Source organism: Chinchilla lanigera, unplaced genomic scaffold, assembly GCF_000276665.1.
Source record: "Chinchilla lanigera isolate Chin_1 unplaced genomic scaffold, ChiLan1.0 scaffold00005, whole genome shotgun sequence".
In the NCBI taxonomy this organism is placed as follows: Eukaryota; Metazoa; Chordata; class Mammalia; order Rodentia; family Chinchillidae; genus Chinchilla; species Chinchilla lanigera.
This window is the reverse complement of record NW_004955406.1, coordinates 18,781,324-18,807,917: the sequence shown is the minus strand read 5'-3', so window position 1 is coordinate 18,807,917 and position 26,594 is coordinate 18,781,324. Positions and strand designations below refer to the sequence as shown.

The window sequence follows — 26,594 nt, the reverse complement described above, 5'->3', positions numbered from 1 at the left end:
TTTACTGGTTTGTCCTGTTCATTCCTATGTCTGTGGGAGATAGAATCTTCAAAACTTCCCTTTCCTTTTCCTCTCATGGCATTCTCTGGGATCTGAGGACCTCTCATTACCTTCCCTTGCTTGCTCGATCAAAGGTGCTGGAGTGCGGCAGCTGTCTGGCCTCTGAGGAAGGGTAAAAATCCCTTTGCATGGATACCTCTCTGGGATCAGTTCTTTCCCAACAGGGGCTGCAACCACGTTTGACTGGGAAATGTGACAGCCCTCGGGTGTGGACCCTCGCTGCAAGCCGCTCTGTGGGTCTGCCATTTGTATTTCTTCATCTGAAAACTGTGTATTTATCTGTGATGCCCATTTTTGGATTGGGTCTATGAGTTTTGGGGGTTTGATTTTTTAAATTGTCTATGTGTTCTAGGTAGCAGTCCTTTGTCTGAGGGACAGTCAGCTTAAAATTTTTTCCCAATTCATGGGTTTTCTTTTTACTTTCTTGGTGATTTCTTTGTGCAAAAGCTTTTCAACAAGATAAGATCCCAGTTGTTGATTCTTTGAAGCATTTCCCGTGAAGTTTGGGTTTTGTTCATGAACTCTTTACCTACACCTATGTCTACAAGACTTTTACCTACTTTCTCCTCCAACAGATTTAGTGCTTCTGTTTTACTTTTTTATTTTTTTATTTTTTAAAGATAAAGAATGAAGACACATTAACAAACAGATATAAACAAAACAACACCCAAACAATAGAAGCAATACAGAGCTTCAGACAAGGTGATAGGAGATCAACAACAGTTACTGTATTCCATATTGTTATCTTCATTTTTTAAAATAAAAGCACGAAAACATATCAAACATGCACACACACACATTTACAAAATAACACAAGCACAATACAAGCAATACTGAAATTCAGACAAGGATAGGAATGGTTGTTGTATTACATAGTGATTTCTTCAAAGTGGTTACTCAGGAAAATAAATATAGACATAAGATTGGTCAAATAATTAATCATTAACTGTTCCTTTTAATAAAGCAATAAAAGTCAGTAATACAACTATGTTAGCTATCCTGTATATACATTTAAACATAATTTTCCTGGGGCTGGGGATTTAGCTCAGCGGCAAAAGCGCCTGCCTGGCAAGCGCAAGGTCGTGAGCTCGGTTCCCGATACCGGAGAAAAACAAAAAACAAACAAAAAAAAAAAAAAAAAAGCAAAAAAAAAAAACAAAAAACCATAATTTTCCCCTTCTTTCTTTTCTCTTTTCCCCCATCCCAGTTGTTCTTTACTTTTGAGCATTTTCCTTTCATTTCACAATGTTTATCATACCTCCTAATTTTATTCACTTTTCAGGTTCTTCCACTAGGGAGACAATATGTTGTTTACACGTGTGGGTTTGATTTATTTCACTTGTGAGTATGGTCTTCAGTTGTGACCATTTACTTATAAAATAGTCGAATTTATCTTTCTCTATAGCTGAATAATATTCCATTATATAAAAAATACCACAACTTTTTTATCTATTCCTCAGTGGATGGACATTTGGGTTGCTTCCATGATTTAGGTATTACAAATTGCACTGCTATAAACACGGGTGTACATATATTGCTGTGATATGATGTTTTCAGTTCTTCTGGGAAAATACCCAGAAGGGGACTAGCTGGGTTGAATGGGATTTCTAGATCTAGTTTGCTGAGGAATCTCTAAACTGATTTCCACAGTGGTTTCACCAGTCTGCATTCCTACCAGCAGTGGACAAGAGTTCCTATTTCTCCACAGCCTTATCAGCATTTGTTATTGGTTGATTTCTTAATGATAGTCATTCTTACTCGGGTGAGATGAAATCAGTGTTGTTTTAATTTGCATTTCTCAAATGACTAATGATGCTGAACATTTTCTCATGTATTTAGTTGCCATTTGTATTTCTTTGAGAAGTGTGTATTCATCTCAGATGATCATTTCTGGATTGGATCTTTAAATTTGGGAGGGCTGATGTTTTTTAATTCTCTAAGGTGTTTTTTGTTTGTTTGTTTTTGTTTTTTTACTGGGAATCAAACTCAGGACCTTGTGCTTGCCAAGCAGGTGCTTATACCACTGAGCTATATCCCCAGCTCCTTAATTCTCTGCATGTTCTGGATAGGAGTCCTTTGTCTAAGGGACAGTCAGCTAAAATTTTTTCTCAATTTGTGGGTCTTCTTTTTACTCTGCTGGTGATTTCTTTAGATGTGCAAAAACTTTTCAGTAAGATGAGATCCCAGTTGTTGATTCTTTGAAGTATTGCCCATGCAGTTTGGTTTTTGTTCATGAACTCTCTGCCTACCCCTATGTCTTCAAGACTTTTACCTATTTTCTCTTCCAATAGATTTACTGTTTCTGTTTTAACATTGAGTTTTGTGATCTATTTTGACTTGAGTTTGGTGCATGGTGATAGACTTGGGTCTATTTTCAGTCTTTGGCAAGTGGCAAGCCAGTTTTTCCAACACCATTTATTGAAGAGACTATCTTTCTTCCAATTGAACTTGGTTGGCCCCTTTGTCAAATATAAGGTGGCTGAGTGTGTTTGTGGTTGTGGCTGTTCCTGTATACATCATATTGTTGGATTTTGTTTCTTAATCCACTCTGCCAGTCTGTTTCTTTTGGCTGGTGAATTAAGGCCATTTACATTAATGGTTATAACTGATAATGTGTTGGGTTATCCTTGTCATGTTATTTACTTGCTATTGGTTTCCTACTTTTTCTCTCTGTTTAATTGCTTGCTTTGCTTGAAGGTTGCTTTCTATTGTTGTTCTTGAAATTATGGTCATTTTGTCCCCTGTCTAGAATATCTTTTAGTACTCTTTGTAAGGTTGGTTTGGTACTCATGAAGCTCTTCAGTTGTTCTTTGTTGTGGAAATATTTTATTTCTACATTAAATTTGTTTTTCATTTTTGTTTTTTGTTTTTCTTCCAGTACCAGGAATCGAACTCATGACCTTGCACTTGCCAGGCAGGCGCTTTGCCGCTGAGCTAAATCCCCAGCCCCATTCTACATTAAATTTGAAGGATAATTTTGCAGGATACATCAATCTTGGGTGAAAGCTATTTTGTCTCAGGACATGTAATACTTCACTCCAAGCTTTTCTTGATTGGATAGTTTGTGTTGAGAAATCTGCTGTGATTCTGATGGGCTTTACTTTATAGGTGATATGTTTCTTTCTCTAGTGGCTTTTAATATTCTCTTCCTTTGCTGTATGTTTGGGATCTTGATTATTATATGTCTGGGTGTAGTTTTATTTTGGTTATGACTAGTGGGAGTTCTATATGCCTCACTTACCTATACATTAGAATATTTTTCCATGCTTGGGAAATTTTCTGTTATTATTTCTGCAAATATTCCCTTTATATCATTTGTGTTGCCTCCTGCTGTTTCATTGACTCCTATTAGTCTTACATTATTTCTCTTTGCCTTGTCTTGCAGCTATTGAATTAATTTTTCCTGGTTTCTTGTTAATTTGAAGAGATCTTTCCTTTTGCGATTGTTAGTTGCCATGCTGTCTTCGACAACTGAAATCCTGTCTTTGGCTTCATTCAAGCAGTTTTACTAGCTTTCAGTGGAAGTTTTTATTTCCTGGATATCTCTTTGAAGTTGTTTCACGCATCCTAGTTCACTCCTGTATTTTTCATTTAACGTTTCCATCAGTTTCCTATGCTCATCTATTTTTTTATATATGTCTTCTTTAGATGTGCTGAACAAATCTTTCGTTACTGTTGTTATTTCATTTTTTACCTGAGACATTATTTCTGATCTGATGTCTTCTATGGCCTGATGGAGTTGTTTCTTTACTTCCATTGCAATCATTTCAGCAATTCAGTTGTGTGTTTATCAAGTTCTTCTATGTCAATATCTCCTGGACTTATTCTGGGTGAGGTGGAGTTCTGAGATTGCATTTTAGTCCTTCATCTTGTCATGTTTGATGCCAGAGGCAGAGCAGCAAAGCAAGCAAAGTTTGCAACCATCCCTAGTTGTCCTTGTGATCAGACTGGCCCCTCAGTGGCCACTGAGATGGGCTGTTCACTCTGGGGTCTTCTGGTGGTTGGCAGAGTGTACCTAGTTCTCCAAGGTCCCAGACACGAACCATGATGTCTGTGGATTGCAGACCACCTGCTCAAGTGTCCCCAGGCAGCTCAGGGCACACATATGACCCAGAAGTGGGATGCACTGGTGGCGTGATCATGGACCACTTGGTTCTGCATCCCCAGACAGTTCAAGGCACAGGCAGAGCTTAGACATGAACTATAGAGCCAGCAGTTCATGGACTGCTTGATTCCATGTCTCCAGGCAGCTTGGGGTGCACACAAGAGCCAGACTCGGGCTGCACTGGTGGTGATCAAGGACCACCTGTTTCTGTGACCTCCAGGAGGTCAGGGCACGTGCAAAACCCAGATGCTAACCACGGTGTCAGCAGTACATGGAACACCTGATCTAATACCTCAGGCAGTGCAGGGCACATGCAGGGAGGGCCCAAATGTGAACCCCAGTGTTAGTGAGTGGTTTGTGGGCCTTCTGAGCCAGTATCTCCTGGCTGTGTCAGGTGCATGGAGAGCAGAGACACAGACTGTAATGTTTTTCTGTTTTAATACTTAGATCTTTGATCCATTTTGACTTCAGTTTAGTGCATGGTGATAGACATGGGTCTAATTTTAGTCTTTGGCATGAGGAAATCCTGGTTCACCAGCACCATTTATTAAAGAGGCTATCTTCCTTCCACTGCACATGTTTGGCTCCTTTGTCAAAGATAAGGTGGCTGAGTGTCTTTGTAGTTGTGTCTGCATCTTCCAACCTGTTTCATTGATCCTCAGGTCTGTTTTTTTGCCAGTACCATGCTGATATTATCACCAGTAGCTTTGTAGTACAATTTCAAGTCAGGGATTGTGATGCTTCCTGCCTTGCCTTTGTTGCTCAGGATTGCCTTGCTATACTAGCTAGGTCTCTTCTGGTTCCAGATGAATTTTAAGAATGTTTTTTCTAGATCAGTGAGGCATACAAATGGTATTTTAATTGGGATTGCATTGAATCTGAATAACAATTTTGGGAGTATGGCCATTTTCACAATGTTGGCTTTTCCTATCCATGAGGAAGGAATATCTTTCCATTTTCTGAAATCCTGTTTGATCTCTTTTTTCAGTGCTGTAATTTTCATTGTATAGATCTTTTACTGCCTTTGTTAGATTGATTCCTAACTATTTCATTTTTTGGATGCTAATGTGAAAGGTGTGGTTTCCCTACTTTCTCTCTCAGTGTGTTTGTTGTTAGTGTATGGGAATGCTATTGATTTGTGAGTGTTTACTTTGTATCCAGCTAAACTAATGAATTTGGTTATTAAATTTACAAGTCTTTTTGTGGAGTTTTTGGGGTCTTCTATGTAGAGTATTATGTCATCTGCAAATGATAATTTCACTTCTTCCTTTCCTATCATATTCCTTTTATTTCTCTCTCTTGTCTAATTGCTCTTGCTAATGTTTCCAGAACTATATTGAATAGGAGAGGTGACAATGGACATCCTTGTCTTATTCCTGATTTTAAAGTGAAAGCTTTCAGTTTTTGTCCATTTTGTATGATATTGGCTGTTGGTTTGTCATAGGTGGCTTTTATCAGATTGAGGTAAAAACTATCTATTCCAACTTTCTGTAGGCTTTTTATCGTGAATGAGTGTTGGACTTTATCAAAAGTGTTTTCTGCATTCACTGAGATGATCATGTGATTTTTGTCTTTAGCTCTGTTAATATCATGTATTACATTTATTGATTTGCATATATTGAACCATCCCTGCATCCCTGGGATGAATTCCACTTGGTCATACTGTATAATGTTCTTGATGATTTCCTGCATTCTATTTGCCAGTATTTTATTGAGGATTTTTGCATCTATGTTCATGAAGTATATTGGCCTTTAGTTTTCTTTTTTGGTTGGGTCTTTCTCTGGTTTATTATCAGGATAATACTTGCCTCCAGGAATCAGTTAGGGAGAATTGCTTCCCTTTCAATTTCATTAAAGAGTTTGAGAAGAATTGGCTTTGTCTCTAAATTTCTTGTAGAATTCAGTTGTGAATCCAACAGAACCTAGGCTTTTCTTTGTTGCTAAGTTTTTAATTACATATTCAATTTCATTGAATGATATTGGGTTATTCAGAACTTTCATATCTTCTTTATTCAGCTTTGGTAATTCATATGTATGTAGGAATCTCTCCATTTCTTCTGTGTTTTCCATCCTTTGAGAGTAAAGATTTCTGAAGCAGGTATTGATGATCTGAATTTCTATAGGATCTGTAGTGATTTCACCCTTTTCCTTCCTTATTGCATCAATTTGGTTTTTTTTTTTGTTTTTTGTTTTTTTTTTTTACTTTTTTAGATAAGGTTGGCTACGGGGTTATCAATTTTATTTATTCTTTCAAAGAACCAACTCTTTGATTCATTAATTCTTCGTAGTGTTTTCTTAGTCTCCATTACATTAATTTCAGCTCTGATCTTTATAATTTCCTCCCTTCTTTGGGTTTTGGGCTTCATTTGCTTTCTTTTTCTAAAAGCTTGAGGTACAGCATAAAGTTGTTGATTTGTGCATGTTCTTTCTTCCTGTTGTGAAAAATTGAGTGCTATAAATTTTACTCTTAGGAATGCTTTCACTGCATCCCACAGGTTCCAGTAAATTGTATCTGCATTTTTGTTTGATTGTAAATATTGTTTAATTTTTTCTTTAACTTCATTTGTGACCCATTGGTTATTCAGGAGGGTGTTATTGAATTTCCATGTGTTTATGGAGTTTTTGTGATTTCCTTTGTCAATAATTTCCAATCTCATTGCACTATAGTCAGATAATATGCATGGGATAATTTCAATTCCTTTGCATTTAGTTAAGCATGTTGTATGTGCTACTGTATGGTATATTTTGGAGAACATCACATGTGCAGCTGAGAAGAATGTGTGTTCTGTTGTTGGGTGGAACATTCTGTAAAGCTCTACCAAGTCCATTTCTTCACAAGCTTGATTTAGTTTTTTATTTCTTTGCTGATTTTTTGATATATTGATCTATCTCTTTGTGACAATGGGGTGTTAAAACCCCCCATTACAGTTGTTTTATTGCTTATTTGATTTTCCATGTCTTTTAAAATTTGTCTTATACAGTTGGGCACTCCTGTATTTGGTATATACATATTTATGCTTGTTATTTCTTCTTCTTACAGTTCTTCCTTAGCAAGTACATAGTGACCTTCTTTATCTCTTTCAATCATTCTTGGTTTGAAGTTCACATTGTCTGCAAATAGAATAGCTACCCCTACTTTTTTCTGGGTTCCTGCTGCATGGAGTATTGTTTTCCATCCTTTGACTTTCAGTCTATGAATTTCCTTCTGAGTTAAATGTGTTTCTTGCATACAGCATACTGTTGGATTTGTTTCTTGATCCACTCTGCCAGTCTGCTTCCTTTGATTGGTGAATTGAGGCCATTTACATTGATGGTTATAACTGCTATGTATTGGCTTATCTTTGCCATGTTTTTTTCCTGCTATTGGTTTCCTACATTTCCCCTCTGTTTAATTGCTTGTTCTGCTTTGTGGTCCCTTTCTATTGTTGTTCTTAAAGTTGTGATCATTTTTATCTCTTTCTAAAATGTCTTTCAGTACTCTTTGTAGGGTTGGTTTGGTGGTCGTGAATTTCTTCAATTGTTCTTTGTCGTGGAAGTATCTTATTTCTCCATTAATTTTGAAAATAGTTTTGCAGGGTACATCAATAAGCAAGTTATTTTCTTTCAGCACATGAAATACTTCACTTCAAGCCCTTCTTGACTTGAGGGTTTGTGTTGAGAAGTCTGCTGTGATTCTGATGGGCTTTTGTTCATAGGTGATCTGTTTCTTTTCTCTAACAGCTTTTAATATTCTGTTTTTGTGCTGTATTTCTGGAATCTTGATTATTATATGTCTTGGTGTAATTTTATTTTGGTCATGAATATTTGGAGTCCTAAATGCTTCACTTATTTATATGTCAAATTGTTTTTCCACACTTAGGAAGTTTTCTGCCATTATTTCTGTGAAGATTTTTTTTATGCCATTTGTGCTGTCTCCAGCTTTCTCATTGACCCTAATCAATCTTATGCTATTCTTCTTTGCTTTGTTTTGTTGTTGTTGGATTGTTATTTCCTGGGTGTGGGTAATTTTTTAAAGAGATCTTTCCTTTCACGATCATTAGCTGCAATGCTGTCTTCAAGGTCTGAAAGTCTATCTTCCATTTTGTTTAAGCAGCTTGCCAGCTTTCAATGGAATTCAATTTCCTGGATATCTGTTTGAATGTTTCATGCATTCTAATTCTTTCTTATGTTGTTCATTCAAAGTTTCCATTCTTTTTCTAAGCTCCTCTATTTTTTATCTATATCTTCTTTAGATGTGCTGAGCAGTTCTTTCATTTATTGTTGTCATTTCTTTTTTTTTACTTGACATATTATTTCTGATCTGATTCCCTCTATAGCCAGATGGAGTTTTTTCTTTAATTCAGTAGCTATCATTTCAGAAATTTCAGGTGTGTGACTTTCAAGTTCTGCTATGTCAATGTCTCCTGGACTAGTTTTGGATGGACTAGAGGTCTGAGATTGCATTTTGCTTCTCTAGTTTTTCATTTTTGAAACTCCTGAAGTTCACCAGGGCTGAGTGTTGCTCCCATGACCATCAGGTGTGCAGCTCACTGAGCCTCCTGACATTCATCAGGGCTCAGCATTTCTCCAAGTTTCCTGAACCTGTCCAGGGCTCAGTGTTGCTTCTGTGATTGTGGGGGCGGGGTGGGGTACAGCTCACTGAGTTTCCCAAAGCTGTCCAGGGCTCAGTGTCACTTATGTGATGGTGGGAGGGCAGGGTTTAGCTCACTAAGGCTCCCAAAGCTGTCCAGGATGCAGGTTGCTCCTACAGTGGTGGGGAGCAGGGCATGGCTCACCAAGGCTTCGGACGGTATTTGGGGCTCAGGGTCACTCCTGCAATGGTGGGGGATCAGGGCTCACCATGTTTCCTGAGTCTATCTGGGGCTCACTGTTGCTTCTGGGATGCTGGAGGGGGTGGCTCACTGTTGTTCCTGAAGCTTCCCAGGGCCCAGCTTTGCTCCTGTGATGGTGTGGGGGTGGGAGGCAACTCACTGCAGATCCCTGAACTGTCCAGGGCTCAGTGTTGCTCACATGATGGGGAGGCGTGGCTCACCAAGGCTTCCAAAGCTGTCATGGGATCAGAATCACTTCCACAAAGATGGGGGTTGGGCTAGGCAGGGCTTGTAGAGTTTCCTGAGGCTGTCCAGGGCTCCGTGTCACTCCTAGGATGGTGGGGGAGTCATGGCTCACCAAGGCTCCTGAAGCTGTCTGGGGCTCAAGGTCACTCCTGCCATGGTGTGTGTGTGGGGCCTTACCCATATGGAGAATTTTTATGCCCATATCTTGTACTCTGAGAATCTACTTTGAAGATAACAATATGCAATGCACTAACTATTGTTATACTCCTATTATTTTGTTTTGAAAATGTTTTTGTTTTTTCCATAAAAAAAAAAAAATAACCAAAAACATATGCTGCAGAAAAAGATAGCCACTTTAACAAAATTATTAAATGGGAAAACTGGTTATTCACATGCAGAAGATCTCACCACCAAATCAAAATGGTTGAAAGACCTGGTCATTAAAACAGAAACACTGAATTTACTGGAAAATGAAGTAGGTAAATCTCTAGAAGACACAGAGTTTCTGAGAAGAGCCCCAGTTGCACAACAAATAACACCAAAACCAACAAATGGAATTAAACTAAATTGAACCAACAAATATTAAATTTAAAAACTTCTGCACCACAAAGGAAACAATGAACAGAGTAAAAAGACAACCTACAGAGTAGGAAAAAATTTTTGCCAGCTATTCCTTGGATGCAGCCCTAATATCCTGAATACATAGATAATAAAAAACATAGCCTCTCCAAATTAAGAGACCCAATAATAATGGACAATTTAAATGATTAGATATTTCTCAGAAGAAGAGGAACAAATGGGCAATAAATACATGAAATAAGGTGCAACATTCTTGGCCATTAGAGAAAAGCAAATTCAAAACAACATAGGTTCCCATTACTCAGAATGCCTACCATCAAAAACTCAAAAAACAAGTACTGAGGAGATTGTAAGGGAAAAGAACCCTCCTACATTGTTAGTGGGGCTGTAAAGTAGTACAAACACTGTGGAATCAGTATGGAGATTCCTCAAAAATCTAAAATCAGAAATTCCATTCAACTCAGCTATACCTCTTCTGGAAATCATCCCAAAAGTGTTAAAGATGTCATATTACAGTGATACATGCATAGCCATGTTTATAATAGCTAAATCTTGGAAGGTGCCATTCATTCAACAGTTGAATGGATAAAATAAATGCAGTACACAGAATATGCACAATGGAGTACTACTATCCATACAGAAGGATAAATTTGAGTTATCTGTAGGAAAATGAATGCACCTGGTGACCACAATGCTAAGTGAATAAATCATACACAGGTAAAACATTGCATGATTTGTTTTATATGCAAAACCTAAAGTATAAATAATTTTAAAAGCATAAAAAAAGATTATGGGAAACATTGAGATAGACTATATCGAGATGAGAAGGGAATCTGGAATGGGGAAATATAGAAGGGTGGGGAGGAAAAGGAAAAGTGAAAAGAATTAATATGCAGTATGTATCTGTACCAAGTCCCCCATAATGAATGTATTTATTATGTATCACAAACACAATCTTACAAAAAAAAAGGGAAAAATTTGACATCTTGGTATTTTTATAAGTTCTAAATTTTGAAATTATGCAGCATTAACTTGTAACTCATAATTTTTGAGAAGTATAAATATGAAAATTCATACTTTTGAGAATTATAAATTGTAAACATTCATAATTTTGTTCATATAGATGCACTGCCTTTTTAATAGTTAAGTGTATTCTTTAGGGTTTTATAGTTCTTATCATTAATGGATTATATCTTTCCATTTTCACTTTTACATACTTTATTTCTTAAGTAAAGTTATTAACTTTCCATGTTTCTGTTTCTGTCTCCTTTCTAAACTGTGATAATAGTAGCCAGGCATGGTGGTGCACACCTGTAATCCCAGCACTCAGGAGGCTGAGGCAGGAGGATTGCTGCAAGTTCAAGGCCAGGTTGGGCTACACAGTGAGTTCAAAGCCAGTCTGAACTACATAGTGAAACCCTGTCAAAAAAAATAAAAAACACAAACTGTCATAGTAATTTTGAACTTTTTATCCATAGTGCTGAGTTTTCTAAGTGTATAACTATCATCAGTGCAAAGAGGTATCTTTTTCAGTGTTCACATCAATTATTTTACTTTATGACACTTCCTAGAACTGCCAAAAATATTAAATACAAACACTGACACAAGGGATCCTTATTTATTTCCTCACTTTAATTATGAAGTCTTAGTACTTTGCTACTTATGATAGTATTGGCCTTGGATAAGTTGTTTTATTATTGCATTTAAGTGGTGTTCTTCCTAGGGCTATTTCATTTAAACTTTAGCTTGGGAATAACTACCAAAATTTAACAAAAATGTCAACATTTCTTATGTTATCAGTTCTTTCTCTTAATATTTTGATGAAGTGTATTATGGTTATTTATTTCTTTTTCTTTTTTTGTTTTTTGTTTTTTCTGGAACCAGGAATTGAACTCATGACCTTGCACTTGCCAGGCAGGCACTGTGCTGTTGAGCTAAATCCCCAGCCCTGGTTATTGATTTCTCAATGCAGAATCATCTTGCATTTCTGTACAATACATCCTACTTGATTAAAGTGTTTTGTTTCTATCTTTGCTACAATATATTTACTATTTCATTTGAATTTCTGCACTTACATAAATACGAGATGATTTTGGGTTCATTTGTACTATATATATTGTGTCTTAAAATTATACTTATCCTTGGTTAATAAAAGAAAATGGGAAGTTTTTTGTACCTGTACATGGTACATCTTTCTTCTTCTTTTTTCCTATTCCCCTCCCCTCCCTTCAACTCCCCTTTCAGCATGTTGTCTGAGGGTGTGTTGTATATAACCTTTGTCATAAGATCCTTCTCTACATAGTTTCTTCAGCATTTTTATTATAAATGGATGCTGAATTTTGTCAAAGGCTTTTTCTGCATCTGTAGAGATGATTGTATATTTTTAAATCTTGATTCTATTTACGTAATGTATTGCATTCATTGATTTGTATACGTGGAACCATTCAGGCATCCATGGAATGAAACCAACTTGATCATAGTGTATGATCTTTTTATGGGGTTGTTTGAGAGAATTTCAATTAGGAATTTTGTATCTATGCTCATCAAGGATATTGGTCAGTAGTTTCTGTTATTATTGTTGCTGCTGTTGTGTCTTTATCTGGAAAAGTCTGGGCTTAATTCTAGACTTTCTCTTCTGTTCCATTCATCAATGTGTATGTTTTTATGCTAGTAATTGCAATAGCTTTATAGTATTTTTTAGGTAAGAAAGGCTACTACCTTCTGCTTTGTTCTACTTGTTCAAGACTACCTTAGCTCCATACAAATATTAGGGTTTCCCTAGTTCTGTAAGAATGTCATTGATATTTTGATAGGGATTACGTTGACTTTGTAGATCACTTTGGCATTCTACCAATACCAATTCTCTAATTCCTGAGCATGAGATGGTTTTCCATTTCTTTTTCCCCTCTTTCATAATTGTTTTACAGCTTTCACTGTAGAGAACTTTCATGTCTTGGTTAAATTTATTTCTAGAAATTTTAGTTTTGTAACGATTATAAGTGAGATTTTTTTTTATTTCTTCTTTAGATTACAACAGCTGCTTTCTTGGACATAGGAGTTGCTCCTTTCCAGAACCTATAACTGAATCTACAATACTCAGTTTTTAGGTCCCTCATTCAACCAGTCTTCGTGGCATTTCATCTTTTAGCTTTGGCACTCCAGTTATACTTTCTTTGGCTCTTGACTTTTCTTTGGCTCTTTCTTTGGTCCCATTTGCCACAGGTCGACATCTGAAGGAGGAAGGCCTTAGAGCCACAGCAGTAGCACAACATGTGTCTTATTACAGTACTTTCCAAGCAATAATCCCTTCATCATTTCTCTTCAGTTCCTAATACCAAAGAGCACTACTGATTTTCCTCTCTTGATTGTGTAACCTGAAACCTTGCTGGATTTATTGTTTCTGTTAGGTTTTTTCTTTGGTAGAGTCTTTTTGGAGTTTTCTACATACAAGATCATTTAATCTGCAAACAGGGACAATTTGACTTTCTCCTTTCCAATTTAAATGTCCACTATTTCTTTCTCTTGTATAATTTCTCTGACTAGGACTTCTTGTACTATGCTGAATAAAATTTGTCAAAGTAGACATCATTGTTTTGTTAAAGATACTTTCCATATTCAGTACAATGTTAGCTGTTGACTTGTTATACATCATCTTTATTATATTGAGGTATGTTCCTTCAATATCTAATTTGTTTGGAGTTTTTATCATGGGAATGCTGAATTTCACCAAATATCTCTTTTGCATCTATTGAGATGATCATAGGGATTTTGACCTTCATTCTGTTGATATGGTGTATCACATTTACTTGTTTGTGTATGTTGAGCCATCCTTACAAAATAAGGATGAATCCCACTTGATCATAGTAAATAATTTTTTAAAAAATATAAGGTCTCATTATTGTTGAACATATTGACCTCACACTTTTGGATTCAAGCAGTCCTCCTGCATCACAAGTACCTGGGACTATAGGTATGTGTTACTGAGCTTGATTCACTAATCTTTCTATGTGCTGTTGGATTAATTTGCTAGTATTTTCATAAGGATTTTTTATACCTATGTTCATCAAAGATATGCACCTTTCTTTTTTGTTCCCTTGTCTATTTTTGACCTTGTAGAATAAGTTCGGAAGAATCGCATTTTCTTCAATTTTTTGGAATACTTTAAGGATTGCCCTCTGGTGTGAGAAACTGAAAGGGTAAATAAGGGCCAAAATGTATAATAGATATTGTGAAATAGGAAGAAAATGTTCAAATGGGAAGGGAAATTAGGGATGTGGGGAGGGGGACAGGAAGAAAGAGAAAAGGAAAAACAGAGACTAGAAGGAAAAATTGAAATAGCTTTTGTAAATAAGGAAGGGAGGAGGAGTTGAAGGGAGGGGAGGGGAATGGGGAAAAAAAAAGAATTAAGATATATCATGTACATAGCTGGGCATGGTAGTGCATGCCTGTAATGCCAGCACTTGAGAGGCTGAGGCATGAGGATCATGGGGAGTTTGAGGCCAGCCTGGGTTACACAGTGAGTTCAAAGCTAGCCTAAACTGCATAATGAAACCCTGTCTCAAAAAATATATATATCATGTACAAATACAAATTCCCTATGATGAATGTTATCATTAGGTATATTGAAAATATATCAACAAAATTAATTTTATAAAAAATGGCTGCCATTAATTTTTCTTCGTTAAACATTTGGTTGTGGGGCTGGGGATTTAGCTCAGTGGCACAGTGCCTGCCTGACAAGCGCAAGGTCATGAGTTCGATTCCCGGTACCTGAGAAAAACCAAACCAAACAAAACAAAACAAAATGTTTAGTTGCACACAGGAGTGAAGGCATCTGCTCAGGCTACAGCTTTTCCAAGCCTTTCCAAATTACTTCCTGTAAACCACTTCCAAAGGCTTCTAAGCCACATGTTTAGGCAATCACATAGGCAGGCAGTAGGACAGAAGTACCTGACACCCACAGTTTAAAGGAGGAGAGGTTTATTTTGGCTCGCTTTGAAGTTTCAGTCTTTGCATGGTTGGCAGCATGGTAGAAGGACCTAAGTAGAAGAAAGTAGTTCACATCATGGCAGCTAGAAAGCAAAGAGAAAAAGGAAGGAGCTCCCTTCCAGGTCACACTCTCAGTGGCCTGCCTCTCCTGACCACACCCAACCTTCTAACATCACATTTAGCTATAGTTCCTCCATAACTCAATCACCTTCCAAAAGTCCCACCTATGGGAACATGAAGCTCTTGGGGGACATCTAGATGTAAACCATAACAGTCACAAAGCCACTTCCATAGGTATAACAACAACTCTTATTTCTTGGTACCAATTTTCTGTATTATTCCATTTTCCACTGCTATAACAAAATACCAGAGGCTCATTAACTTATAAAGAGGCTTATTTGGACCACAGTTTTGGTAGCTCAAAAACATGTCAAAAACTTCTGCTCAGCTCTTTTGAAAGCCTCTTTGTGGATGGCATCACAGTGACAAGAACGCTTGGTAAGACAAGAAGCCAGAGATCAGGGAGGAATCATGCTCGTTGCTTTAGAATAACTATTTCTAGAATTAACCAGAGTCCCACAAGAACTACACTAATTCTTTCCAAGGGCAGCACCCTAAGTGACCTCCTATCAGGCTCCAAATCTTAATCCTGAATAGAAGTGGATTAAATAATGTAATCAAATGACAGAGACCATCAGACTGAATTAAGAAAACCACCAATCCAACTCTATGTTGTCTATATTCAGAGACATAAATAAATTTAAGGAAAAAGAAGAACAAAAAGCATATCATCATATAGCAACCACAGGAAAGCAAGCCATGGTAGCTATAATAATATCAGACAAAATATATTTTGAAACTAAAAATGTTACTAGAAATAAAGATATATTTTAGCCTAATAAAAGTACCAATTAATCAAAAAGATGTAACAATTACAAACATATAAGCACCATAATATATAAAGCAAATAGGGCACCATAGTACATAAATCAAAAACTAGGAGAAACGAAAGGTAAAGTAAAAACTCAAAAATAGTAAGTGGTGATTCTAATACCTTACTTTATAAGCCCCTCAAAAGAAGATCAGTGAGGAAATACAAGACTGAAAAATATTCTAAAACAACCAGACCTAACAAGTACTTGCAAAACACTCTACCCAACAAAAATGCATTTGTATCAAATATACAAGGAACAGACTCCAGGAAGACAAGATGCTAAGCAATTTTTAAAATACTCAATATATTTAGGAGGGTAAAACTAATGTCAATTATCCTCAGGCCATAGTAGAATAAAATTGGAAATCAATAACAGATATATTTGGAAAACAAAATAGGTAGAAATTAAATGATACATTCCTTAAAAAAGGAACTCATAAAACCTTTGAGCTGAATTAAAATGAATATACAACATATCAACACTTTCAGGATACAACAAAAGCAGTGCTGAAAGGAGAATGTGTAGCTCTAAATGCCTACATTAAGAAGAGCAATCTCAAATCAATAACTTAACCTTTCATTTTACGACACTACAAAAGGAAAATCAAACTAAAATAACCAAGAAGAAGTAACTAATACTAACCACAATGAAATTTAGTAAAGTAATGAAAAGAGACACAATATAGCAAATCAATAAAACCAAAATCTGGTTCTTTGAAAAGATAAAAAGAATTGATAAGCCTTTACCTAATTTAACCAACCAAAAATGACTCAAACAGGGCGTGGTGGTGCACACCTGTAATCCCAGCACTCAGGAGGCTGAGGCAGGAGGATCACTGTGAGTTCGAGGCCAGCCTGTGCTACAAAATGAGTTCAAGACAAACCTCAACTGCATAGTGAGACCTTGTCTCAAAAAGACTAACTATATATAGATAGTAAGAAAAATAAAATGTACAGGGTTTCTTTTGAGGCATATTCTAAAATTGTGGCAATATTCTAAAGTTGACTATGATGATGGATACACATGACTGTGAATATGTATTGAATTATGCATCCTAAATAAATGGATTGTATTAAATTATATCAAAACAGAATATGTTCAATGTTTTATTTTGCTTGATTTTTAAAAACCATATAAATATTACTTTTACTTTATATTTATTTTTAAGAACTTAAAATGTTTTATAATGCCACAAAATCTACTTATCATTGCTTTTTCTTACCATTGTCCCCATTTATTCTTATTTCATAGTCTCTGTAGAGTCTTCCCATGTTTTTCATCATTTCCATCAAGTACTGTTGTTCTGCTGGCATCTCCCCCTCAACACTTTTATGGCGACCAAGTATTCCCGTTCCAATATCTACCCAGCTTTCCTGTAAATGTCTAATAATCTTGAGAGTATCATATTTTGATATTAGGAGGTCTCCAGTAAAATTTTCTTTCTCATTACTTAGTTCCTAGAGAGTAAAGGGAGATAGAGCAGCACATAATTCATCAAAGTCAACATGGATCCTTCTTCCTCAGTGTCTCCCAATTATTTTAGAGCTGCATAGCCTTGTTATGATTCTTCAAACTATTTCTTCTCCAAAGAAGTAGTATGTGTTTATTTAAACTTAAATGAATGTTGTTATCCTATGAGAAATCCATAGCCTATCAGCAGGAAAATTATTACATTAAATCTTATGAGGGTAAAAATTTACTGACAGGGAATTAAGTCCTAGAGAGCCAAGCATATTTTATTATGCTTATCATAGTAAGGTTGTCATATAGCTGTTTACATGATCCCTGCTAAATCAGAAAGGTACCTAGAAAGCATAGTTCTTATTTGACTCATATTTTATTTATCTATCTAACCCCAAGTCCCAAACCAAGAAATACCATTAAATATTAGTGAGAAAATAAAGTGGAATTTACATATAAAGTTTTCTACTGTTTCTTCAATAAGAGTAATTAATATAGGTAGGCATTGTAACAGATCAATTACGAGTAAGAATTGTGAAATGAGAGAGAGCCAGTCTCAAATTCCCACTCTGCCACTTATCACTTATAGATAAGGATTATGAGACCTACATCATGTAGCTGCCCAAAAAGGTAAAATAATATGTGAAAACATTTTAACCTAACAGAGTATTCCATAAGTGAGAGCTATTACTAGTCCTAATAATTAAAGAAGCATGAATTTTTTCAGCTTTTTCTGTACAGGTCGAAACTATCAGATAAAGAGTTTCTAAAAGTCATCATTCCTGACAGTGACTTCTCTGATAGTTTTGGCATGATGTTTGCTATCATATATATTTTATATGCTACATACAGATACAGTTCTGAGACTATTCTGGTCAAATAATTCCAAAAGAAAAAGGTGGAGTCTGGATTGTGGCCACTGGACAACTTGGGTTGATCTTCATTCTTTTTCCCGTTACATGAGGGCTGATCACGAACAAGACCAATGCCTGGGGACAGAAGAAACAGTGCAGCAAGCTGCAGCCCAGCTACACTACTATTGCCGACTCCAAGCCAGCTCCATGCGTTGCTTCCCCTTGGCATGGAATAGCAGAGGCATGGACTAACTGACAGGCCTGTTCTTGGAGGAGGCCGATGCTCAAGGAGACAAGGGTACAGTGGAAAGCTAGCAGACCCACGGCCAATGAACAGGCCTTGCCAGCAGCTTCAGGGATTCCAGGGTCACCCTCCCAAAGTGACAAGATGGGAAATAACCACAGGAAACAGCCATAGAGAGAACGTGGGTTAAAATTAGACTCCCTGAGAAGTGTAAGCTCAGGTTGGAAAAGAATGGGCCCTGCCCTTCAGAGTGAGAAAACAGGTCCAGTGAGTGTTGACATGAAGTCCAACAGTCTGCTTGAACCCCTACCCCATGGCCTACACTGAGAAGACACCAGAGGGTTGGTTGTTTGTGCTTCAGCTGGGACACTTATTACAGTCTGGGGTAAATGGACAAAGAAGCCTTTGGTGCAGGGAGTTCACCTCACACACCCAGAGCCCCTAAAGCTAGGCTAAGAAAAGCATGACTTGCGGGATTCCAAGACTTCAGATTCTGGAAAGAAAACAATCATTCAAAAATAAGAGGTTGTTTTTTTTTTTTTAACTTAATGTTTAAAAAACTTTTTAAAAAGCATTTCTCTTCCTTCCATCTGTTTTGGGGGGGGCAGTTGCTGAACAGCTTGTGGATTGATTTATTTATTTGTTTCCTTTGTTTGCTTCAAACATTTTAACCATGAGATCAGCTTTTGGGGCATTAAGAAGTTTTAGAAGCATCTTGTTGCCTTTTTTTCTCGTGTTTCTACTGTTTTTTGTGCTGAGGATTGAGGGTCACTTAGGGCAGAAAAACTCTTGCTGCTGTGGAGATCTCTTTAGTTAGTGTATATTTCCCTGTGATGTGATCTTGGCTTAAGTTCTATTTTGGTATTTATACATCTCTTCAACCTGTTGAATGCAATAGGATTAGTCTGGGTTGTTACACTGCAAGGAAGAGAATTAGTACTGGTATATCAGGGTCTATGGAGCCAGCATATCCTAGATCAATCACGTCATTTAAAATGATTTAATAATTTCACTCTTTTCAATAACTCAGAAACACTGATATATTACTCCTGACAGGTAGTCTGGGATGTAGAAGATAAAGGAAGGAAAAGGGAAGACAATAACTCACAAAGCAGGAAAGGAGAAAAAGAGATAACAACAAATGAAAGAAAGAAGAGATAGGAATTTGTTGTTATTATTTTTACATCTGGATTGAGGGCCGGTGGAGGGGCATTTGAGAAGGTATTTGTGGGAGTGGGAAAAGGATGAGGAGGGAGGGAAGTATAACCAGAGTTTGAGGGAAGTTGTGAGAAAGTTGAAACCAATTAATAGGCTGGTACAAAGCTGGTGTTTAAACCTGCTATACATCACTTTTGGGGAAGGTTAACCTGACATATCCATGGAAGATGTTATTTAAAATAAAGCACTAATCTTACTCTCCTTCTCACACATAAAAACATATACATATCTCAGATGAAGGGGAAAAATAAGAAACACACACAAATACACAAGAAAAGAACATTCTCAGTACTACAGCATTGATACTGCAGTCAGAGTTCAACCGGTGGGCTCTTTCCCTACATTCACACATGAGAAAGTTTGATTTGTAACGGGGACAGTGTGGATCCAAAGGGCCTGCTGAGCCTTTTTCCTTTCCTCTGTAGTGCTCTGCTGGTTTCAGCTGTACTACTGTGGGTGTGGTTACCTTTTTTTTTTTTTTTTTGCCTCTGTCTTATGATTGGATACCTTCAGCTGTGTCAGAGTGGAGTGAACAGTGTGACTGGTCAGGTGCAGAGTGTGACCGGTCAGGTACCCAGTCTTTCACTGATTTTTGAAAAGGGTTTCTTAATCTCCATCCCTTCCCTCTGTGATCATCCATGCGGCTGCTTACGTCTGCTCTTCCTGTCCCACTCTGGGTGAGTGCACTGTGCAACCCCTCCTGGGTTCACGTTCTTCTCCAGGTCTCCACCCACAATAAATTCTGACACACTCCACAGAGCATCACTGTTCAGCCAACAGACTCAGTGGTGCACAGGGCTCATGGCACTCAGCAGCTTTTTGCTGGGGGTGGGAGGGTTCCTAAGCAGGCCTTAAAGGGCAAGCAATAGGGATGTCACTAATTTTAAAAGTTTAATTTGTCTTAAAACAAAAGTTAGACACAGCATAGGCAGAAATGTTACTTATATCTGACAAATGGATGAGAGAATCAGGTACTACTTCCATATCTCTTCCCATTTTTTTTTTTCTTCTGGTACCCTAACTTTGTCTAAAAATCTGAAACAGAACTGAAAATGCTCCTATTTTTAAAGCCCATGTAGTCTTGCTGTTTTGTCTTTTATGAAACAGCATTTTAAAAGGATGAGATGTGCCTCAGTTGTAGATTAGGAGTTTCAAGTTTACAATCAATACTTCATTTACCAAGCTGTTTATTAGAAAGTCTTGGGCTGGGGATGTTGCTTAGTGGTAGAGCTCTTACTTTGCATGCACAAGGCCCTGGGTTCAATGCCTAGCACCACAAAAAAAAAAAAAAAAAAAAAAAAAAAGGAAAGAAAGGAAGGAAGGAAGAAAACAGAAAAGAAAGTCTTACCCTTTGCCACTGCTTGAGGTCTGAAACAACCAAATCAAATATACCCTCCTTTTCAGGGGGTGGAACGTCTTTTTCCCTGAAAGAAAAATGAGCAAGAGAAATGTCTCATAACAGAATATAAGCAAAATCATAAGTCCTTTTGCTAAATAACAATATTGTTTCTCCTCGACAATTTTCAAGCATGCCTTCCAAGTTCAGCCCTTCTAATTTGCAAGTATAAATATAAACTTAAAATGCGCCACTGACATTGCATCATAGCTGTACCCATATATAAGTAGGGTCACAGCCACCAGTTTCCTGAGGGAGCTTAGCTGTACAGTTAGCCCATAGTTGCCTAGTTTCACCCCAGAAGGTGGTTTCCTCTCTCAGTGAGATTCCAGTGGGTACCATGAGAAAGAGCAGAGCTCCCCAGCCCTTTGTGACTGGCTACTCTGGTGGCTAGTGGAAGACAGTGTGAAGCCTAAGAGACGTGTGTGCGTGCTCCCCGGGCCTGAGCCATGCAGAGACTGAGCCACTGTAGTGAATTGCACAGGACCTTCCACAGCCTCTCATCCAAGGCAGCTGGTGTTCTGTCCCCCACAACTTAGATTTTAGAGGATACTGGAAGCTCAAGTGGAGCTTGGCAGCAGCACTCCGCCCATCAGAGTCCACAGAACTCATCTTTCTAGTGAAAACTCCGTCAAGGAAGTGTCCTGTTCCATGTAACCAACCTTGCACCTGGTGAGCAGGGAAGCTGCAAGTCACTCCACCCAACACGGGCCCCAAGGCCCTGCAGCTGGCAGCTGGGCACAAAGGGAGGAAGATGCAACTGATCCACAGCCTTGCTGCCCCTAACGGCAGCATAACCCAAGAAAACACATATATTCTCTTTTCTTGTAAATAGATGATTGATAGATAGATAGATAGATAGATAGATAGATAGATAGATGGATGGACAGAGATAGAGATATATATCAACAAATATATATATTCTCTTTTCTTTTTATATAGTAGTTTTCTCTTTAATACTATTTTTGTGATTTCTTCCCTTTTTGCTACTTTTTCCTTCTAATACTCAGATTATTTTACTCTTTACTTTCTATTTTTCTACTCCATTTTTTCCAAATTTTTACTGATTTACTTATATATATTTTCTCTTCCTATTTGCCTTTGATTTGTGAGTAGGAGCAGGGAGCAGCCATACATGTGTATGTGGTACTAGGAATAGAACCCAGGAGTGCTCAGCCACTGAACTACCTCCCCTCTCCTTTTACTTTTCTGTTTTACAGTGGGGTCTCTGTGGGTTGCTCATTCCGGCCTTGGCCCTCTGTGTGACAGGGACTGCAGACTTGTACCACTATGTCTGCCATTTTTTTCCTGTCTTCACTTTCTACCTTTCTGCTTTCTGCTTTGTTCTGCTTTCTTTCTTTTCAGTTTTTCAAACATTCTAATTTTTCCTTTTTTTCCCTCCTCATATTGTTTTCTCTCTTAATTACCTGGATTTTTACTATCTTTTAAAACTGCTGAGTTTCTACTTTTGCCAGCCCCTACCATTCCTATAGTGGTTGTTGTTAAGGTTGTGGATGTCATAGTACTGTACTGGGTTTTTACCCTGATGCTGAGGTACAAACCCAGCACAGATAAAACCTTGCCCCAAACACAACCCACCTCCACTCAAACTTTGATCAGCATTTTAATTCAAAGAATAGGGTACATAAAAATCCCCAGCTGATGACTGGGCCCCAAGTGGCCACAGCCTGGGGGTGAAGGAAGTCTGAACACCTGCTCCTGGAATCCACCAACAGAATAAGTGCAGAGAGAAACAACACAAAGACCACGGACAGCACACCCACAAGGGGCCTCAGTATAGGTCACTTCTGTGCCCTTGAAGAAGGTATATTGTTGACAAGACTTGAGGAGTGATCATAGGAATGTAACACGTATATTTTATGGTCTACAACACAATTTCCTGAGCCAACAGAAGGACCTCACTTTGTGAAACCTACAGTGAAAATATGACCAGCGCATACATGTCCAAATATTTTAAGTACCAGCAAAGAAGTGACAAGGAAACCTTACTATGAAATCCACTTGGAAATACAGTGAACACTACAACAAATTCAGTCTCCAAGGACACTGTCAGAGAAGGCTGTTTCTTAAAAAGGCCCTCATATAAAAATGGAGGATATAGCCAACCCAAGAGATGTGCAAATCTCAACACAGAAATACAAGAAAAGAACACAATCTGACACTTCCAAAATGTAATGCCTCCACACTAACTGCCATAGACATCAAAGTAGACAAAATATCACATGAAGAATATTCAAAAGTGATCAAAGACTCAAAGATACAAATAAACAGAACAGAACAGGAACATACTTGAGACAGGAGACAAAGGATATTTGATGAGAAATAAGCCAAGAGAATGAAGGGCTGGGGCTTTCCAAGCTCTGGTGATTTAGTAAAAAAAAAAAAAAGACTCTAGGTTCACTTTAATTTCAGATAAGCAATGAATAATGGCATGAGCATTCATATAAAATAAAATAGTGGGGAATATCAATACCCTACTTTCACAAATAGATAGGTTATCTAGACAAAAATATTAAGAAAGATGAATTAAACTATACTATTGACCAAATGAACTAAACAAATGTCTATAGAGTATTCCACTCAACAATAGCAGAAAATACACTCTTTCAGCAGCTTAAGAGGTTTTTTCCAAAATGGACCATACTAGTCTGCACAAAAAGTTTTAAATATAAAAATATTGAAATAGTCTCATGTATCCTATCAAATCACAATGAAAGGAAACTAGAAATCCCCAACAAGAGAAGACACAGAAACTACGCAGTGAAGATTGCATAACATTCGTTGAACAATCCGTGGATCACTGAAGAAATCTGGGGAAATTTGAAACTTCTTAGGATCAAGTAATAGTGGAAACAATATACTAGAATTTATGGGATACAGTGAAGACAGTTGTAAGAGAGAAACTTATATAACTATGAATGCCTACACTGGAAAAACAGAACAATAATAAATAGCCTAATGATGCTTCTCAAGGTCCATAAGGAGATAAGAACAAGTCGTTCCCAAAACCACTAGAAGCAAAAAAATAATAAAGATCAGAGCTGAAATTAATGAAATAGAGACAAAAAATGCAAAGGATTCATTAATCAAATAATTGAGAAGATAAACAAGATGACAAACTATTAGCCAAACTAATAAAAAAAAAAGATTGATGTTAATAAAAAGTTGATATTACAAGAGATACCACTGAAATCCAGAGGAGTCTTAAAAACTATTTTGAAAACTGTTATTCCAACAAATTAGAGAATATAGAAGAAATAAATACATGTCTAGATACATATAACCTACTAAAACTGAGCCAAGAAGATATAATATCCTCTAAATAGATCAATAATACACGGAGACTGAAACAGTAGTAAAACGTCTCTCAACAATGATAAAACCAGGACTGGACAAACTTATTGCTGAATTTTTCTAGACTCTCAAAGAAGAACTGTCACTATGGCTTTTCAAATTATTCCATGACATAGAAAGGGAAAGAATGCTTCTAAATTCATCCTACAAAGCCAGGATCACACTGATAGGAAAGCCAGATAAGGACTCAGAAAGCAGGGAAGGGAAGGGAAGGGTAGAGGAAAGGAAAACAAAATCATGTCATTTGCAGGAAAATGGATAGAACTGGATACTACCATGTTAAGTGAAATAAACCGGACTAACAAAGACACATAGCAAGTGTTTCCTCTACATGAGGAATATTCAGAGAGAGAGACAGGGAAAGGGAGGGAGGGAATATGAAAGTAGAAGGGACACTATTAAGACAAGAAGATTGGAGGATAGGGGAGGGAAAGGAGAAGGAAGGTAATGGGGGAAATGATCAAAGTACATTATATGCATTTATGAAGATGTTAAAAGGAAAACTACTAGTCTGTAAAAGTAATGTGCATGAACTTAAAAAATCAAGTAGCAATTGGCTATATGATTCTGGACAAGAGATTTTTGACATGAATACCAGATTTTAACAAATTATTAAAATAAAAACAGTTGGAAGCAAAAAAAAAAAATAGAAATCATCTAGTCCAGTCTGTAACCAATGCATACTTTCCCACTGACTTTTATGGCTTTGATTTAGTTATCCAGCCTCAAGTAACTTCTTTATTATTATCTCCTATTATTAAATTACCTTAATCATTACAAAGTAGGATATTTAAGCAAAATGCATCTCCCTGTAATTGCTACACATTCATTCTCCCTTCCTGCACAAACACTGTGCTACAGAATTTGCAGATGGGCCAGGCGCGGTGGCGCACGCCTATAATCCCAGCACTCAGGAGGCTGAGGCAGAAGGATCGTTGTAAGCTGGAGACCAGCCTGGGCTACAAAGTGAGCTCAAAGCCAGCCTGAACTGCACAGCGAGACCCTGTCTCAAAAAAAAAAAAAAAAAAAAAAAAAGAATTTGCAGATGGGATCCTGATACTCAAGTTTTCCAAAAGTAGTGAAATAAGTTGACTTTATTTTTAAAAGATAAAAAAGAGTTGGACTTAAATGAAAGAAGCAACAGTTGCGCAGAGTGATCAGGAGGTCCTACAAACATAATTAGCACTAGAAACCATCGGAGTGGTCAAGGTGTTTAACAAAATTCTGGTTACCTCCACAAAAATCAATGTTAAGGTAATTAGAAGGTTGAGGGAGGGGTGTGGAGAGAGTGAGGGAGAAAGACAGAATGAGAATTGCACTGAATTAGACATAGGATAATCAGAAAAAGAAGATTCTCAGAGACTCACTTATTTGCATAGAACTCCTGCCATTTGATAAGGCCACCCTTAACAATTTGCAATTTCTTCTTTATTTCCTCTTCAGTTTGTTCCACATCCTGTTTAAATTTGTTCAGTAAGTTTTGCCATTTGCGTGTCAATTTCTCCAACAGTGCAAGGTCTGCAGTGTCCTAAAATGCATAGAATCAACTTATTTATTCATATAACAAGTATTTATCAACGTATACACCAGACCATTAGTAATAATATAAAACTAGAGAAATACATAGGAAATAAAAAGGGAGGAGATATTACTCTTTTAAAACATCAGTGACATGATTGTTTGGTGATGGGTTTCCAATGGCACATAAAGTATTAGCACAGTATTGGGGACAGGACTTTTTTCCTCTTGACATGAATCTAATTTTCCTGTAGGACTTTCACAGAGGCAGTGGAGTACAGTGGCAAGAACAGGAATCATGAAGCCAGACAGAACCAAACGTGAGTCCTACAGATTTACTGGCTGTAAAACTTTGGGCAGCATTTACTTTATTTGAAGTTAATTTTTATCACTCATAAAGTAAAGTCACCAGTATATTTCTTAAGGAATTGTTTTATGAGTTAAATGAAAATGATTGATGTAAATGGTTTGACACATTAATGCCAGCTCTTTCTTGTTTTCCCTACTGTACTCACTGAATGTCTCCTAAACTTGTACAGAATACATCGATAATACAACTATTTCAATAAATATAGTTACTTACTTTTTTGTACTGTATTTTATTGTATTGTATTTATTTATTTTTGGTACTGGCTATTGAACTCAGGACCTTCCACTTGCCAGGCAGGCGCTATGCTGCTGAGCTATCACCCTGGCCCTTACTTTTATTTTAGTGTAAGTATGAATAACTAGAACTACAAATAACTTTGCAGTATTATAAAGCTTAAATTTCTTTAATTACATTAGAAGAAAAATATACGGAA

General features: G+C 37.1%; 1 protein-coding gene across 8 annotated transcripts in view; it reads right to left on the bottom strand.

The window, feature by feature from the left end:
* Axdnd1 (axonemal dynein light chain domain containing 1) overlaps positions 1–26,594 on the bottom strand; it is a 141,881-nt gene that overhangs the window by 51,346 nt on the left and 63,941 nt on the right. For all 8 annotated transcript variants that reach the window (XM_013521187.1, XM_005374958.2, XM_005374956.2 and 5 more), the window contains 3 exons: positions 25,641–25,801; positions 20,851–20,926; positions 16,948–17,182 (listed from right to left, as the gene is read on the bottom strand). In XM_013521187.1, coding sequence (XP_013376641.1) covers positions 16,948–17,182; positions 20,851–20,926; positions 25,641–25,801 — 472 coding nt within the window. The remainder of the gene's footprint in view (positions 1–16,947; positions 17,183–20,850; positions 20,927–25,640; positions 25,802–26,594) is intronic.